The sequence below is a fragment of the Sylvia atricapilla genome, unplaced genomic scaffold, assembly GCF_009819655.1.
Source record: "Sylvia atricapilla isolate bSylAtr1 unplaced genomic scaffold, bSylAtr1.pri scaffold_83_arrow_ctg1, whole genome shotgun sequence".
NCBI classification, from domain to species: Eukaryota; Metazoa; Chordata; class Aves; order Passeriformes; family Sylviidae; genus Sylvia; species Sylvia atricapilla.
The window spans coordinates 55,388-70,421 of record NW_027077164.1 but is presented as its reverse complement, the minus strand read 5'-3'; the positions used below and the strand labels follow the sequence as shown (position 1 = coordinate 70,421).

The 15,034-nt window shown below is 47.7% G+C and overlaps 1 protein-coding gene across 1 annotated transcript; it reads right to left on the bottom strand.

The window, feature by feature from the left end:
* Positions 1–2,557: 2,557 nt before the first annotated feature.
* HMOX1 (heme oxygenase 1) lies at positions 2,558–8,794 on the bottom strand. Its single transcript, XM_066340437.1, has 5 exons — positions 8,613–8,794; positions 8,155–8,275; positions 5,369–5,860; positions 4,637–4,748; positions 2,558–3,290 (listed from the first exon to the last, which is right to left on the bottom strand). Exons 1-5 carry the CDS (start codon positions 8,642–8,644, stop codon positions 3,154–3,156), a joined length of 894 nt encoding a protein of 297 aa, XP_066196534.1. The 5' UTR covers positions 8,645–8,794; the 3' UTR covers positions 2,558–3,153.
* Positions 8,795–15,034: the final 6,240 nt, after the last annotated feature.

Sequence of the window (15,034 nt, the reverse complement as noted above, 5' to 3'; positions counted from 1 at the left end):
CATATTCATGACTCTGGTCCATCCCATTCCCCGCTTCGTGTGGTAATTAGCCAAAAAGCAATTAAGCATGCGTAGTTTGTTCTTTGAAATGGGTCGGTGGTCCTTTTTAGGGGGTGGGGTCTCAAAATGATGGAGTTTTTGATGGAGCTTTGACTTTTTAACCTTTTATTGTTGGTGACACCTGGATCCTGTTTTTTCAAGGCTATCTGATTTATGATCACATTGTGTCCTTGGAGTCTATTGATTAAGTTGACAGGCCTCCTGATTTATCAGTCCCTTAAATCTGGCTTATGTTAAAAAAAAAGGGAGTTTACCTCAGCAATGTCTAGTTAGTAAAAGGGGAGTCTACGTGCTAAAGTCCTTTATTCTTCAAAATGTAAAGGGAAGTCTACGTCAGCAAGTCCACGTCTACTTTGACTAAAGTCCTTAATTCTTTAAAATTAATATCTCAAAAGCACTGTGATAAATAGGCATGATTCGTGCTGACAAAATTGAAACAGTAATCAATATTTTAAAAATGCTAAAATAAATAGTTAAAAATGTAACGCCGAGGAGAGGAGGGAGGGATAGTCCCCCTTCTCCTGCAGATGTCTCCAGATGTTCAGTGAAAAGCAGGAGAACAGGAAAGAACTGATAAGAAGAGCTAAAATTATCTAGGAGACCTGGGAAAAATCCAGAGAAGTGGGAATTATATTGAATTTATTGCCTTAGTGTGCAAGGAAAAGTGTATTTCTATATTTATATATATATATAATAAGCTTAATGTGCAGGTGTAAACAAAAAGGTCATTTACAGGACACGTGAAGAAGATGAGAGCCTTCCTCCCAACGACCCCCAAAATGAGGAGACCTCTAAAAAGAAAATGCTGGAGTCTGCGCAGTGGAGGCGGAAATGGGCAGTGATGGGACTAGTGATGTAAATTTTACAAATTGAAAATAGGAGGGAATGAAAGGTGACCCACAGGACAAAATGGTTAATTTTAGAACATCTTATTGGTAGGGGGGACAGGAGACCAAGTCCTGCTCCATATCCCACAGGAATGTATCCCATGGTATAAATTTGCTTTTGCATTATTATTTAGAACTAATAACTTTGAAGCTGCTCAAATTAAACTTCTTGCTGCGTTTAATTTTGTTTTTAATTTTAATTTGAAGTTTGTTTTTTTTTTTAATTGAAAATTAAGCAGCGCTCTCATTTATAACAGCACCACCTCCTGCCGTGAGCAGGGAGGCTGTGATATCAGTCAGAATCCATATTTCCCAACTTTGAGGTTGCAGTCAGGCTCTCTGAGCAGTGGAGAGGGGCTGAGTGTGGTGCAGTGTGATTCTGAGCTCGTGCACGTTTGTTTGGCTCTTTGGGATCTTAGTTACCTCAGCACGTTTGAATGAACAAAATTGTTTAGTTGGGGTGGTTTAGAGGGACTCAATAGGTAGAACTTAATTCAAACCTGAGTGAACAAGATTTTGTATTTAAATAACTATCAAGCCTCATACCCTTGCTTTTCAAACACCTGACTCTCTTTTTTGAGAATTAACTATTTTTTTCTGGAAGGTGGATCCAAAGAAAGAATTACAATGAGGGGTTGGGGAAAGGGGTGCAGAATAGAAAAGAGCCTGATAATGATGACAATTCTGTTTTCCCACTGCTCATTCTCAGCAGGACCTGTCTTCTGATTCTTGTTCTTTGAGCAGGTTTGGTGCTGGTTATTAAAACAGACCTTTGGGATTAAGGTCACAGCCAGAACAGGCAGATCATGAAGGCAGGTTGATCACAGCGGGTTTCTGGTAGAAAGAGAGGACTCTGAGGTGCTAACACGGCAGTTTTGTCAGTACCTGCCGTGCCACACCTGTACTGCAGCCTCTCCTGTGTTGGGAGAGCTCCTGGAACAGGCAGGGCCTGTGGCTGGATACAAAGCCAGCCCTCCAGATCTGCCTCAGCAAAAAGGCAGGGAAAGCAAGCTGTTTGGAGTGCCTTTAGCAATGCCACGTGTATGCCACGTCCTGGGAGTGAGGGGAGGATGGTTTGCTATTTGGGTGAGGGCAGTGGTTGTGTGCTTGATGCCTCCCATTCAGCTGCCTCAACCAAAACCTAGGACGCTTTTAACTTTTGGGCGGTGAAAACATACTCGCAGTTCTGATTCATGCTGAAGTTCTTGCAAAGGCAGCCTGGTAACACAAGCCCTTTGCTGGCAGTTCAGGGAGATCTGTCCTGGTTTCGAGCAGCTGAGGGTCCCATCACCTTTTGTTGGTGATAGAATAGCAACCAGCTCTTATGTACCGCTTCTACCCCTTAAAAATACTTTGCATGCTCACTGAATTTCATGCTCTTTCTAGAAATAGAGGGCAGTGTGTAGGAGCTGAAGGAACCTGCCCCAGCTTATAACAGGTTATTGTTAGCACTGAGTGGGAGCAGAGTCTGGTTCTGATGATAGCTCCCACTTCTGTTTATTGTCGTGTCTGTGCAGGCAGCAGCTCCAAAAGACATTAAACTGGGAGGAAGAAAGACACCTCCTTTTTCCCTGGGTAAGGCTTTAATAATATGAAACACCAGGCCTGAATACTTTACATTGAAGTTTATTATGTATATAAATTATACAACCAGACAAGAATGACACTGTATCTTCAACAAATGTCCTTTGTTTTTCAAAGATCAAAATTTATTGGAAAAAGAAATAACAAAGACCTACTACTGTCATGTAAAACTGTGTGTAAGCCATGGGAGCCGTGTGGCTCTACAGAGAAAGTGATCACAGTATTATCTAGCAGTATAAAAAAACTGAGGAAACAGAGCTCCGAGGAGCTCTGTCTTTCTGAGGAAAGACAGGCATCAAAGCTGTGTTTCTGATCCTGTAGGGTTTTTGTAGGCACTTTGTAAAGCAGTCACAACGCTTGGCCATTGTTTTTAGCCTTTTCTACCCTTGGTTTTTGGTGATAAAGTTAGTCTCTGAGAAAAGTTCACACCAAGCACAGGAGAGACTTTGCCTGAACCTCCTTACAGCACTCTTTGATTTCTGGGGAGGAAGGTCTCCTAGTATCAGTGGCAGAACCAAGATCACAGTACCCAGTCAGGGGTAATTTCTCTCACAAGGACTGGGGATGGTGGATTAGTTCAGGGTGAGGGAAGTCACAAAGAGAAAATGAAGGTCCTGCTTCTTCACATGGCAAATAGGCCCACGGCAACTGTCATGGCAAGGAAGCTGAGTGCCACGATCCACCGCACCAGGGAAGTGGTGGGCGTCGTGTCTGTGTTTCTCATCTTTGTTCTGTCGCTTTCTTTCCCAGCTGCTGGACCTAGATCAAATAGGGAGAAAAAGCAAATACAGACAAGTGAGAGGAGGTTGTGGAAAGGAGCTGCTAATGTGTAGTGTTTGCTCTCCTCAGTGCAAGAGGACACCTTGCTGGAGTCATCCAGGGAAGAAGGAGAAAGCCCAGAGCCCAGCTGGGAGAAGCAGTGGCAGCAGGTTCTGCTCTCCCAGAGGAGAAGGAAAGCAGTAGACTTGACCTGGGAATCACAAAGGCCCACAGCCCTTCTGCCTGTAGATGACTACCAGCCTCTTCCCTTGTCTCCTCACAGGCTTACACGTGCTCCAGGAAACCCCTGATGTGTGCAGAAGACAGACAAATTCTCAAGCTAGATTTTAAAAAGGCATTTTGTCTTCTACATCTCACTGATTTAATTAGTTAGGATCTAAAGATAGTTAGCGGTCTTCAGCACTCCAAGCAGTTTTTGCAGCACAGCTTAAGGATGGGATTCCTCATCCAACACCAAATTTTTCTGAAAATCCTACTTGTATGCATGTATTAGGAAATGAATGGCAAAGTTTCACAGAACTTTGAATGCTTTTCCCGCGGAAGCTGCTTTGAGCTTCACTATCGAGCTAGAGATATTTAAGGCAAGGTTTGCTTTTCATCTTTCCTATGGAAAAACTGTGGTTCAATCCAGTATGCACTGAAGACAAATCTCCATTTTAGTTTCAGAATGGGCATGCCATAAGGAGTTTTTTATATGAATTGCATGTCATCATGGAAACCACTCTGCTCTGCAGACATCTGAGCTCACTCCTCACACAGGTACAAGCCTGACTGACAAGCTGATTACATTCCACCATCCAGAGCACTGCTCACTATAAACCCAGCACATTATCTGGAGTGTTTTCAGTAAATACTTCTGGAAGGCAGGAAAATGATCAGAGGGAGATACAGTCCAAAAGGACAGGCTGCTGAATAGGACCACATCCAGAAGAACCTTCTGTCAGCATCACAGCACCATGGCTGACCTGCAGCACTCAGAATTGATGCCTTTCCTTCTGTGAACTCAAGGTCAGTTTTTCCTGTGGTGAATGAACCTTACATTTGTTAAAGCCCTAGAGGTGGAGAGAGGAGTCTCTTTTTTGTAAAGCTTCCTCACTGACACACTTTCTGGAGAGCCCAAATGTGTTACCCTTGCTCTGTCATGTCTAGAAGAAGCTTTTGCACACAGCAGTGCCTCTCCTTGCACTACCTGCTGATGGCTGGAGAAGAGATGGGGCAAGCACCTCATGCTTGTTTCCCAATGGCTTTTACAAACCAGGACAGAGGAAGGGAGGAGAAGGAAAGGAATGAGCACTGTGAAGCACCTGCCCTTACAAGTGTCTTACCGTGCTCATGTGATTTGCTCACGTTCCTCATGCGGAGAAGCTCTGCCTTTGGCTGCACAGGGTGACCATTCTCCTGGCCCTTGGACACCAGCTCCTGCAGCGCCTCGAACACCTGAGAAGAAGGAACACAGTCTCATTATGTGGCCTCTTCTTGTCCTTTCACTGGACCACTTGCCCTTTCCCCAGGAACTTTAGGAACTAGAGGAAAACATGAGGCTTCAGTCTAAGTCTCCTGGCGCGTTTTGCATAGAACAAAAGTTGCCTATGAGGTCAAGAGGATAGCTTTCAAACTCCTTGTTTGCTTTACAGGTTCTCTTGTCAAGCTTTCAGCTAAAGAGAAGGCTATTGCCCATCTTCTGATGGGAAGGAAAGCAAAGTGCCTGCCACCCAGTCAGAGTGCACAACAGTCCTGTGGAACTTCACCACAGAGGCAGGACAGATACTAGATGGTAAATCTCCACTCCCAGTATTAACCCTCATCCATATCTGAATAGTGGCATATGGAAGAGACTGGATTCAAACACTTAAGGGAGGGAGAAGAGCTTTTCAGAGACTATTGTTTTATTTGGCTCCCAGGTTGGAGAAGCGTGGCATCCAACTCTGACCAGCTCACCCTGATCCACAGCTTCTCATAAGCTCCCCAGTGGAAATAATGGCCTTATATTTCCCCTGTATCTATTTTCTTGTTTGAGGGAGGATGTGGGCTGGCAGGGATGGCTGGTTGTTACTCACCTGTATATTTAACAGGAATGCTTTCTTGGCCTCCTCCATGACTCTTTTCTTAGTGGCAAGGTCCATCTCGAGAGCATTCATGCGGGAACGATAGAGCTGCTTGAACTTGGTGGCATTGGAGACCCCATCAAAGGTGAAGAAAGCCAGCCCTTCCCCAGTGCTGGGAAGCTGGAGGGCCTTCTGGGCAATTTTCTTCAGCACCTGCCCCCCAGACAGGTCCCCCAAATACCGAGTGTAGGCATGGGCCACCAGGAGCTCTGGCTCGTTCTTGCCTACGTAGTGGAGCCTCTCCACATATTTCTGAGTAGCCTCAGGACATGGGATCTCTTCCCTCCAGTTTCTGCCATAGAAGTACTTCAGGTCTTCCTCCAGGGCAGCTTTGCGGTGCAGCTCCGCTGGGAAATACACAGGGGCATAAACTGGATTGTTCTTGTTACGTTCAATCTCTTCCTCCAGAGCAGAGTAGATGAAGTACAGGGATGCTGTAACCAGCTGAAAGAGAAGAAAGAGGATGAGCTACAGAGGCATCTGTTTGTCTTTTTCGAGTCCGTGGAAGAAATTGTACTAACAAAAAAGGTACTTGTGGGCACACCCACTATGAGTCACAAACATCTGAGATGTTGCAGATTTCCCATGTGGAAAATAGTGCAAGGTACAGGGAGACACAATTTAGCCCTTCCCCTTTTGCTTGAGACAGCAATCAGGTGAGCCCTTTCCAGCAGGTATTGGTCTCACTTGCTCGTAAAGTCACTGCCTTGCCTTCAAGTTAAAGTCTTGCAGCTTGATGTAATGTAAACTGGAGCCCTGTTGAAGCATTCCTGGGCTCTTCCCATTCCCTCAGTCAATAGAGAGGGTATTCCCAAAGGTACCTTTTCTGGTACATTGCTCCAATTTGAATGCTCTAAAATGTGGCTTCCCTTTGTGGGGCCTCGAATGATGATGACACACTCTGGTTATTTTTCAACATATTCATCCTGTCAGCATCCCACTATCCTGGGAACTGAGGCACTACCACTCTTCTCACTCAGGCATGCAAATGGGGTTACCTCCTCAGTTGCCCCAGGGAGACAAGATAAAAGGGATCTGGAGGCACAGTCTGCTTCTGAAAGATGCCTTTGTGAAGGAGTGCTGTGAGGCTGTGTTCTCCCCTCTATTTTGAAACCATTGTTATTGTTGTTTTTCCCAGCTTATGCGATACTTTCTTCTATCTGCCAGCTTTTCCACGTGGTCTGAGACAATATAGCTGTGTTCTTTCCTTCCCCAGGCGTTCTGTTTTCTTTCAGAGGCTGTTACACCTACACCACCCTTTCCTTACCCTGGAACCCCTTGTGAGCAGCAAATGGTAAAAGATGAAGGTATTGCAGTAGAGGTGAGTCAGGTCTGGGTAGGGGGGACTGTGCTGCTCATAGGAGAGAAAGCAGTTTACTTTCTCACTTAGCAGTCAGTTCTGCCGTGAGAGAGTTCCCGTTTCAACCTTTCCCCACCGTGCCAGCAAATAGGTCATTGATAAGCACACAGGCAGTGACTGGTTGTGGAAACAAATATCCACCATCTGGGGAGTCACGTAGCAGGCCAGATACATGCCAAGAGAGTAAACAAAAACAGTTTTTTAAACGGTAACCTGTTACCCAGCTTACCGGAAAAGAAACAAAATATGGGAACACTGCCTTACAAATTAAGCAAAAATATAGCTCAACCGATTGTTTTCAGAGGCAGGTAGTGGTTTAATGAGAAACATAGGTTTTAAAGCTTGTTAATTTTTAATATCCATGTCCCATCTCATTTGCCTGACATCATGCAAAGAATCATCCAAGAAACAAAGTTTTATTCCTGAAGGTCTTTTTACATCCTTGCCTGTCTCAAAGTTCACTGCCTAACCAGTGCCATATTTCTAACAGCAGGAAGTCAGGACCTGAGATTGAATTTATGCTTGGCTAAGTATTTTGAATGCCTCCTGTCAGAAATAAGTAGTCTCTTTCCTGCTTCTGTGGATTTATTTGCCAAGGAACAATTCATCAACAAAGCAATTAAGCCACAGGTTGAATTGGTAGCTGTTATTTGCAAGTCCATGCGTCACATCCTATAGGCTCTCAGAAATTTCTGGCCCAGGTGCTTGCTTTGGTTTTGCTCATAGCTTTGTTATGTGGTTCAGATCGCAGGAATTGTATCTGGCCAGGTTAGGCTAATGTGTGGAAATGTTTCTTTTATCTTGAAAAAAGTAACAGGCTCCTGCTTGTTAGCAGCAGACATGGATTGCTCAAACTCAGTCTGCTTTTGAGTTACTGTTCATGATCTCAGCTGTGGTATAACTCAAGTGACAATGCAAAGTTCAGTGACAGCAACAATCCCATATCGCCACTTTCTCAGCATCTCATCATTATTTCTATCTGCAGTGCCTAGTATGTTGTAAATATAGAATTCCCCCTATTTTGGGCATTTCAGCTGCTCAAGTGTCTGAACATGGTTCTATCTCCATTAACCATGACTGGCAATAATTAACATGCAGGCATTTATGAAGAAAGAGGAAGGCAATAGCGTTTGTCCTATCAACCTCTTTCTTTTCTCCTGTTTCAGCTTGGCTGCCTATTGTGGTATGCACAGTCCTTCCCCACCTTCTGCAAGAGGAGCCAGTAAGACCTCAGGGTGCAGAAGTTTGATGTTTTTCATATTTCTCATAGGAGATGCTGATACATCATGTCCCCATCCTCCCCCTTTAATCCCCTCACAGCCCATCTGATCTGACTGCTGAGGAAATCCCATCCCCGAGCAGCGCTGCTATGAAATACCTTAAACTCCTGGAGTGACACCTGCCCCTTCTGGAAATTCCTCATGAACGGTGTGTTCTCTGCCTGCTCGTGCACCTCCTTGGTAGCTTCCTTCAACAGTTCTGACAGGTCTGTGGACATTCTGGGGAAGAACAATCAAACAGGTATTAGTGCTGTCTCCTCTGACAAGACAGATTTTAGCTCTCTGGGACAAAACAGATTTTAGCTCTCTTCTGCCTGGGATGGCAGAAAAAAGGAGCAGGACATTCCCAAGAGAAGTGGATGGGAACCAGAAAGCACCAGCTTTCCGGACAGCGTCCCCGAGCAAGGAAGGCTGACAGAACTCCGTCCAGAGGTGGAGGCAGCAGCATGCCTTTCCCTGCAGAGCAGGAACAGGAACAGCGTGCCCAAAAGCCGGGGGAGAAACACAACACCCCTCTGACAAAAACGCTTCCCTCTCGTTCCCGTTCCGCACTCACCTTTCGGAGCTGTGCGACCGGGAAGTTTCCATGTTTCTCCGCGTTGTTTCGCTCCCCTGCTGTCGCTCGCGTTTTCCTCCTTCCCTTCGGCTCGCAGGGCAGTGCAGGGACCTGGGCAGCCTGACTCCCGCATCCAGCTTTATTCCGCCAGGCCACGTGAGCGGCGAACCGCTGACCTCAGTGCGAGCACCAGCTTCTTGCAACACAGCAGCAGCGGCGCTTCCCTCCCCGGGCGGGCGGCCCCAAGGAGCCCGCGGGCTGTCACATGATGCTTCTTGAGAACTAAGCAAAAACAAGAGGATGTCCAGAAGCTTCTCTTCGAAGGCTCTGTAACCCTTTCGGTGCTTTGCCTGTGGACGGCACAGCCCGGGTACTACAAGAGGTGCTCGGTGTCCTGGGGACAGCGCGGTTGGACGAGGAGAGTGGATTTACAGGGCTGATGCCCGAGGCGCACAGAGGGCAGGCTTCTCACCCTACGCCCCAGTCTGTGTGCCTTGCACCCTGCCTGGAAACCTGACCCAGCACTCACCATCACCTGCTCTCGCACAGCTCAGGTATAAACCATCCCATCTGCCATGTCTGTGCTTGTGCACGTTACCCACTGCGGTCCGCAGGTGCCAGACCCGCCCTTGGGCATTCCCCAGGGCAGCAAACCCTGCCACCTCGCACGGAGCCAACACAGGCGTGCCAGCACCGAGGCACGGCAAACTCTATCCATGCTCTTTTGCTCCTGGAAACAATGGCATCTGATTTGTTTGACAGCTGGCTCCTGTTGTCACCACAGCAGCGTGCAGGGCAATTTAAGAAAATAGCACGTCATCTCCTAGATACCTAGAAGGCTGGGCTAGCTGAAAAGATATCATACAAGACTTGTGGGAAACTGAGGAAGTCTGCAGAGACTTTCAAAGGCAAATAATTTTTCTGATTTGGGGAAAGAGTTGGACATGGTGCTTCTGCCAGTAGCTGTTGCTCTGCTGTTTTGTTTTTTTTAGAAAGTGGTCGGTGAAGCAGCCAACAGATGAAGCAGGACTCTTCTTTCCCACCTGTAGCTATGCTGTAAACTAGGCTAGCAGGGACAGATGAGGCACTGGCTGGCTGTACTTTGGAAAAGCACACATTTGTGCTCAGCCCAAAAGAGCAGGGCCCTTAGAGCATCATCCTCCTGCAGCTGTGGGTGTGAAAAGCTCCTGGTACAGTGGTGCAGGAGGTGGTGGGGAGGCAGAGTCTGGGTGGAAGGAGAAGGACTGTGGCATCTGCTGTCCTTTTGCAGCCAGGGCCCTCTGTGGATGCTGCCATCCAAGACAGCACCTTGCCTGTCTCCCTGTCACTGCACCCACACCAACCCCTGCAGGGTTGGGAGCTGTAGGTTAAAAAGCTGTTCTGGAAAAAAATATGCTTCCACGCTTCTATTTTTGACTCCGGCAGACATCTGGCATGCAGTGTTCAGGAAGGATTACTCAGCATTTCCATCCTGACTCAGCTAGACTTTTCCTGTCTTGCTTTTAAAGCAACAAAGCACGCTAGCAAAAGCTGACACGTTCCATTCTTACCCCCATGCCACTGCAGACAACTTGCCTGCTTTTCGGGAAGGTAAGATAAATGTATCGGAATGTCTGAATTGTCAAAGCAAGTGTGAAAAAGCCCCAAGCATCTCCTTGAGAGTGCAGAGTCCATATGTAGAGCAGACAGCCCCATGGCCAGTCCCTCCTGAAAATATTGATACCAGCTTGCCACAGGAATGGCCCCCAAATGAATGTTTCCCTCTGGCATAACTCTTCAAAGCTCTCGTTTTCTGTCGTTTTCAGTGAGTCCTAGTCTGACAGGGGAAGCTGGAGCACAAATTGAAACCTCTAGTTCTAGTGGAGGGAAGTAGGAAATGTATGAGAATTATAGGAGAATATTATGAGAGTATATTATTCATTTTGTGAAATAATATGAAAAAAAAAAAAATCAACCCTCAAGCCCACCTGCCTTGGAGGCTCTATAAAAGATATATCTAAAAGTCCCTTTCCCTTTCGTCCAGGATTGTGGAGGTCTGAATGAGGCTGGGGGAAAGAAAGAGAGGGTGTCTAGTCATGTTGCTACCATTCCAGGTAGGTTTTCTGGCTTATAACCATACTGCCCCAGGACATGGAGCAGCACGTCCTCTGGCTCTTGGGGCTTTCCCTTCCCCTGGGCAGGTGACAAGAGATGCAGCTCACCTCTGCCAGGAAATTTGCAAAGGTGCAGACAAGCAAAAACCACACCCTAGAAGTGATTTGTGCTGTCTGATCTCTCTCTCTGATTTGGGTTTCTTGAGATGGAGCAGCTGTGAGACTGAGCCTAGCTCTCTGGAAAGGCCCCAAATGCCCTGCAGCAAGATGGAAGGAGAACTGAAAGTGGGGTGTCATCATCTTTGCAGTTGCTGGCCTGGAGGATTTCTGGCCCCTCCAGCAAGGGCTTGAATTGCTTCTGCTGTGCTTTATGATGGGTGAGAGGTCAGTGACACCGAGCAAGCTAATGTGCCAGCAGGGACTTGTGAGGGACCATCTCCCCCTAAGAGAACTTTGGAAGTTGGCACTTGGGAGCAGTGAATGGGGAGGGAGGTGAGTGCTTTTAGTGCAAGGAGCAAACTGGTTCCCAGAGCATAGTGGGCCACGGGAAATCAGAGGCCAGCCTGCATGCAGGTCACTAGGAAACTCTGCCTGAATACCACTGAAGTATCAGAGCTGTGGTCTCCACTGTGCCTGCCAGATGTCCTGCTGTCTCCTGCCCTTCCAGTGATCTGTGGCTGAGTGGTGGCAGAGCTACTCACTGTGAGGACACCAGCAAAACTGCCCGGGGGATTTCTAGCAAGGATGAATAAAGTAGCGTCATGCGAGATATTTGTAAAAGCTCGTGCTGGGCTCAAAAGCCTGTCTGCACATCCTAGCCCCTGAGAAAATGCTTAGTCACGAGACAGGAGATGAATGGTTAAAAACAACAGAAAATTCTTGAGGGGTCAGTGTTTCCATGTTGAACAGGGAAGTGGGGAATTTTCTCCTCTTTGTACATAACAGCCTATTTTGCCAGTAGATTTACGGCCAGAAATGTCTGTTTACACAGGCAGTCACGGGATGCAAAGTCAGCTCTCCTGAGTCCCTTATGAGTAGTGCTGTTCCATGCTGGGCTCTGGCCAGCAGCTCCCAGCAGCTCGGCTCCGCTTGGCTTCCGCGGGGAAAATCAGTCTTAGCCAGCTCAGGGGGACTAATGGGCTCTCTCAAACCGTGACACAGCAAAATGCAGCTGCCTGGTTTGCCCTCGGAAAGCTGACTCAGTGACCAGGATTTGCTGTGTCATGGTAGCGGAAAAACGAGTTACAGCAACTGCTTAAAATGACTGGCTGGAGAAAGAAGTCTGTGCTGGAGTGTACAGGGATATCCTGTGTGTTGTTTACCAGAGGGAAATGACCTCTCCCAGCCCCGCCTTGGCAGAACTGACTGAGCTCGCTGCTCTCTCAGCATCTAAAAATCCCAGTCCAGATCAAAGATACAGGTGGAAAAAAAGGAGGCCAAGAGTCCAGTGCACTGGAAATCCCCGTGGAGAGCCCGGGTGCTTGAGCTGTCCATGGGGCTGGCACTGCTGGTAGCTTTGGAGGGTTGTATAGATAGGCATGGCTCTGCTAGGCAAACCTCCCACACAGGAACCCTGGAAAACTGTGTGGTGGGAGATGGAGGTGCAGGCAGATTTCCCAGGATAAATGAACCAGCGTGACAAAAATAGGAAATGCAGATTACAATGAATATTTTCATAGATGTATGGGTATATGTGTACTGCAGCACGTTAGTGTCTCCAACACATAGCTATGAGCAAGGGGAGAGCCTGGGCTGTCTGGAAACAGAGCGGGGAGGAGGAGGGAGAACACAGCAAATGCCCTGCAAGGCTTGTGCCTGACTCTGGTCAGGCAGTGACCTTAAGCACACAGCAGATTATGGGTACGCTGGGCTGAAGTTTTGGGAGAGGGTGCACGGAGCCCACTACGCTTCCTAGGGTCTTGGTGTTCATGGGAATCAATCCTATGTCCAGCTAGGAGCTGCTTTGGCAGCCCAAAGGGAGGTGTGGAAGGGAATGGGGCAGAGTTAGCAAATAAAAATCCCATTTGTGCAAATGTTTCAATCAGTGCCGCCGCCTCCTTTGTTTCAGTGCCACAACTGTGGAAAACAAAGTGCGCCCCGACTGCGAGACAGAACAAACCGTGAAACTTTGGATTTGAAAAGTCACACCTATGCAATAATGAGGACCTTGTACCACACTGCTCACACCCTTTTCTCAGGAGAAGGAGGAACGGGAAGCCAAGTTTTGCGCAGAAAGCGAGACCCACGTTCTCCCTCCCCGCAAAGTTCCCAAATCACCTCTGCCTGGTTCCCTGGGCCAGGGTACAGGAGAAATGCTGGCCCGCAGGAAGGGGCTGTTTCTGGCCATTTCTCGGCCTGTCCATCTGCGGTGGGACTGGGACAGTCCCTGCTCCATACAGGGGAATCAAGGCATGGGAACACTGGGGTGCCGGATGTTTTCCACTGTGCCGGTGGAAAACAGCAGGCTCAGGAGCAATGTGCGGGAATGAATCCGTTTTGGAGAGTGGCGTTCAGGATGTGCCAAATTTAAGTGGCTTCCCCAAGACGCACGTAAGGTGTCTATGACATGACTGTGCTCCTTCCACTCCTTACCAAAGATCGCTCCAGGACAGGCAGACAGGGCCTTATTTACCCTTCCTAGCCGCTGTCTGTTCGGAGAGGGTGACAGGTACATGCTGACCAGGAGAAATAAGCCAAAGAAGGGTAAGAAAGGGCAGATATTACTTCAAAGACTTTAGTTTAGGGCAGAGTTGGGCTCAGCATCGGAGAGCCCTTTGCACGACCGAGTTGACAGACCGTCGGCGGTACAGCAGGTGAGCCAGCACACCCCCCTTTTTGGGAGGATGCAGTCCCTAGAATCCCAGGCACCGGAGAGTCGGGTTTGGGCTCGGCCCTTCCCCTGAGCAGCGCTGGGCACAGCAGGACCTCGGGGCAGCGGCAGCTGCTCTTTAACTAAATCATGGTTAATCGTTAACGTGGGATTTGGAGTGTTCGGCTGCCGGGTGTGGTGTGGCAGAGGCCGAGAGGGAACCAAAGGTACTCGGCAAGTGGTGAGCCTGCCCTGCTGGAGCTGGTGGTTCATGGTGTGCACGCCAGCACAAAACACGTCTCTGCCCGGGGACAGCGGGGTACTGCTGGCAGATCACCCACACCTTGGCCCTTTTTTCCTTCCTTTTTGGACTAAGACTGCAAAAAAGCTCAGAGAAATTAGCACCTCTCTCTCACTGAGAGTGATCTGGCATTTAAGCTCCTCCCCTCCCTTTTTTTTTTTTTTTTTTTTTTTAAATCAAGCAGCTAAAAATACCACTGAAGTGGCTCACAGCAACATTTCTAAACACAGATTTTCCTACCACTCGGTGCTGATGAAAGAGACTCCCCTAAAACTGCTGGAAAGCCGTGGCTTTGCCTCACCCTGCTGTCAAATTTGCTTCATGCCTGGTCCCCAATTTTCTGCCAAGATTGGCCAGGAAAAGAAGTGCCTGGATAGAGGCACATGTAGCTTTTCTGTGCTGCAAAGGCATTCCTGATCCCCCACAAGAAAATTCCTGCTGCCGAGTCCCCAGGAGTCTCCTTGGCAGGGCTGAGGCCCCAACCTCTCTGTTGCACAGTGTGGCAACCCCTGCACACCCCATCCAAGAACTCCTGGCGTGGGCTGATGTCCAGCCTTACAGGAAGGCTGCTGAAAACAGCACTGCAGCAAACCTGTACTCATGGGGAGTGATCCTGTCAATAGCCATCTCTATTCCCTTGCTCCTGAGCGCTGGAGCACCTACTTTTCCTCTCATTTGTTTATATTGTCTTCATCCGCCCTTAGCAGCACCAACAGTAATCCAAAAGAAAGGGGAAGTGGCTTTATTCTCATTTTGTGAAGGGAGGGAGAATTTTGTTTTTCAGAATAAGCTTTGAGGAAGTTTTGACATGGCAAAGCAACATGAAAGTCCTGCAGAATGGAGAACAGCCTTCCCAGTGTGCTGGCTCAGGACACTTCTGTGCTGACTTTGTGAGACAATGCAGTGGGAAATCAGGACATATTTTTGTTACCACCGTTAAAAAAAAAATTAAAAAATCATGTACTGTTTAGAGGTTGGTGGTTGGTAAAAGAGAAACGTAATTTTTTGCTTGTATGAATGTGATACTGGCATGCCGAGTATTACGCTACCCAAACATCATGGAAATGCTCATTAACTTTTAGCGTATATTTAGTTTTTAGAGATGCCAAGCATCTCTGACCCAGTACGAGGAAGTTATGCCTTTTTTCATCTGGCATAGCAACAACTGTTCTAGGTCATGCAAAATATCTGTCCAGGTCAGGATCCCGTTCCCAGTGTG

Coding starts and splice junctions, on each gene's coding strand:
- HMOX1 (XM_066340437.1), bottom strand. CDS start 8,644: ATGGAAACTTCCCGGTCGCACAGCTCCGAAAG. Junction 5,861..8,154: donor TGTCACTCCAGGAGTTTAAG/GTATTTCATAGC, acceptor CTTCTCTTTCAG/CTGGTTACAGCATCCCTGTA. Junction 4,749..5,368: donor CATTCCTGTTAAATATACAG/GTGAGTAACAAC, acceptor CCTTCTTCTCAG/GTGTTCGAGGCGCTGCAGGA.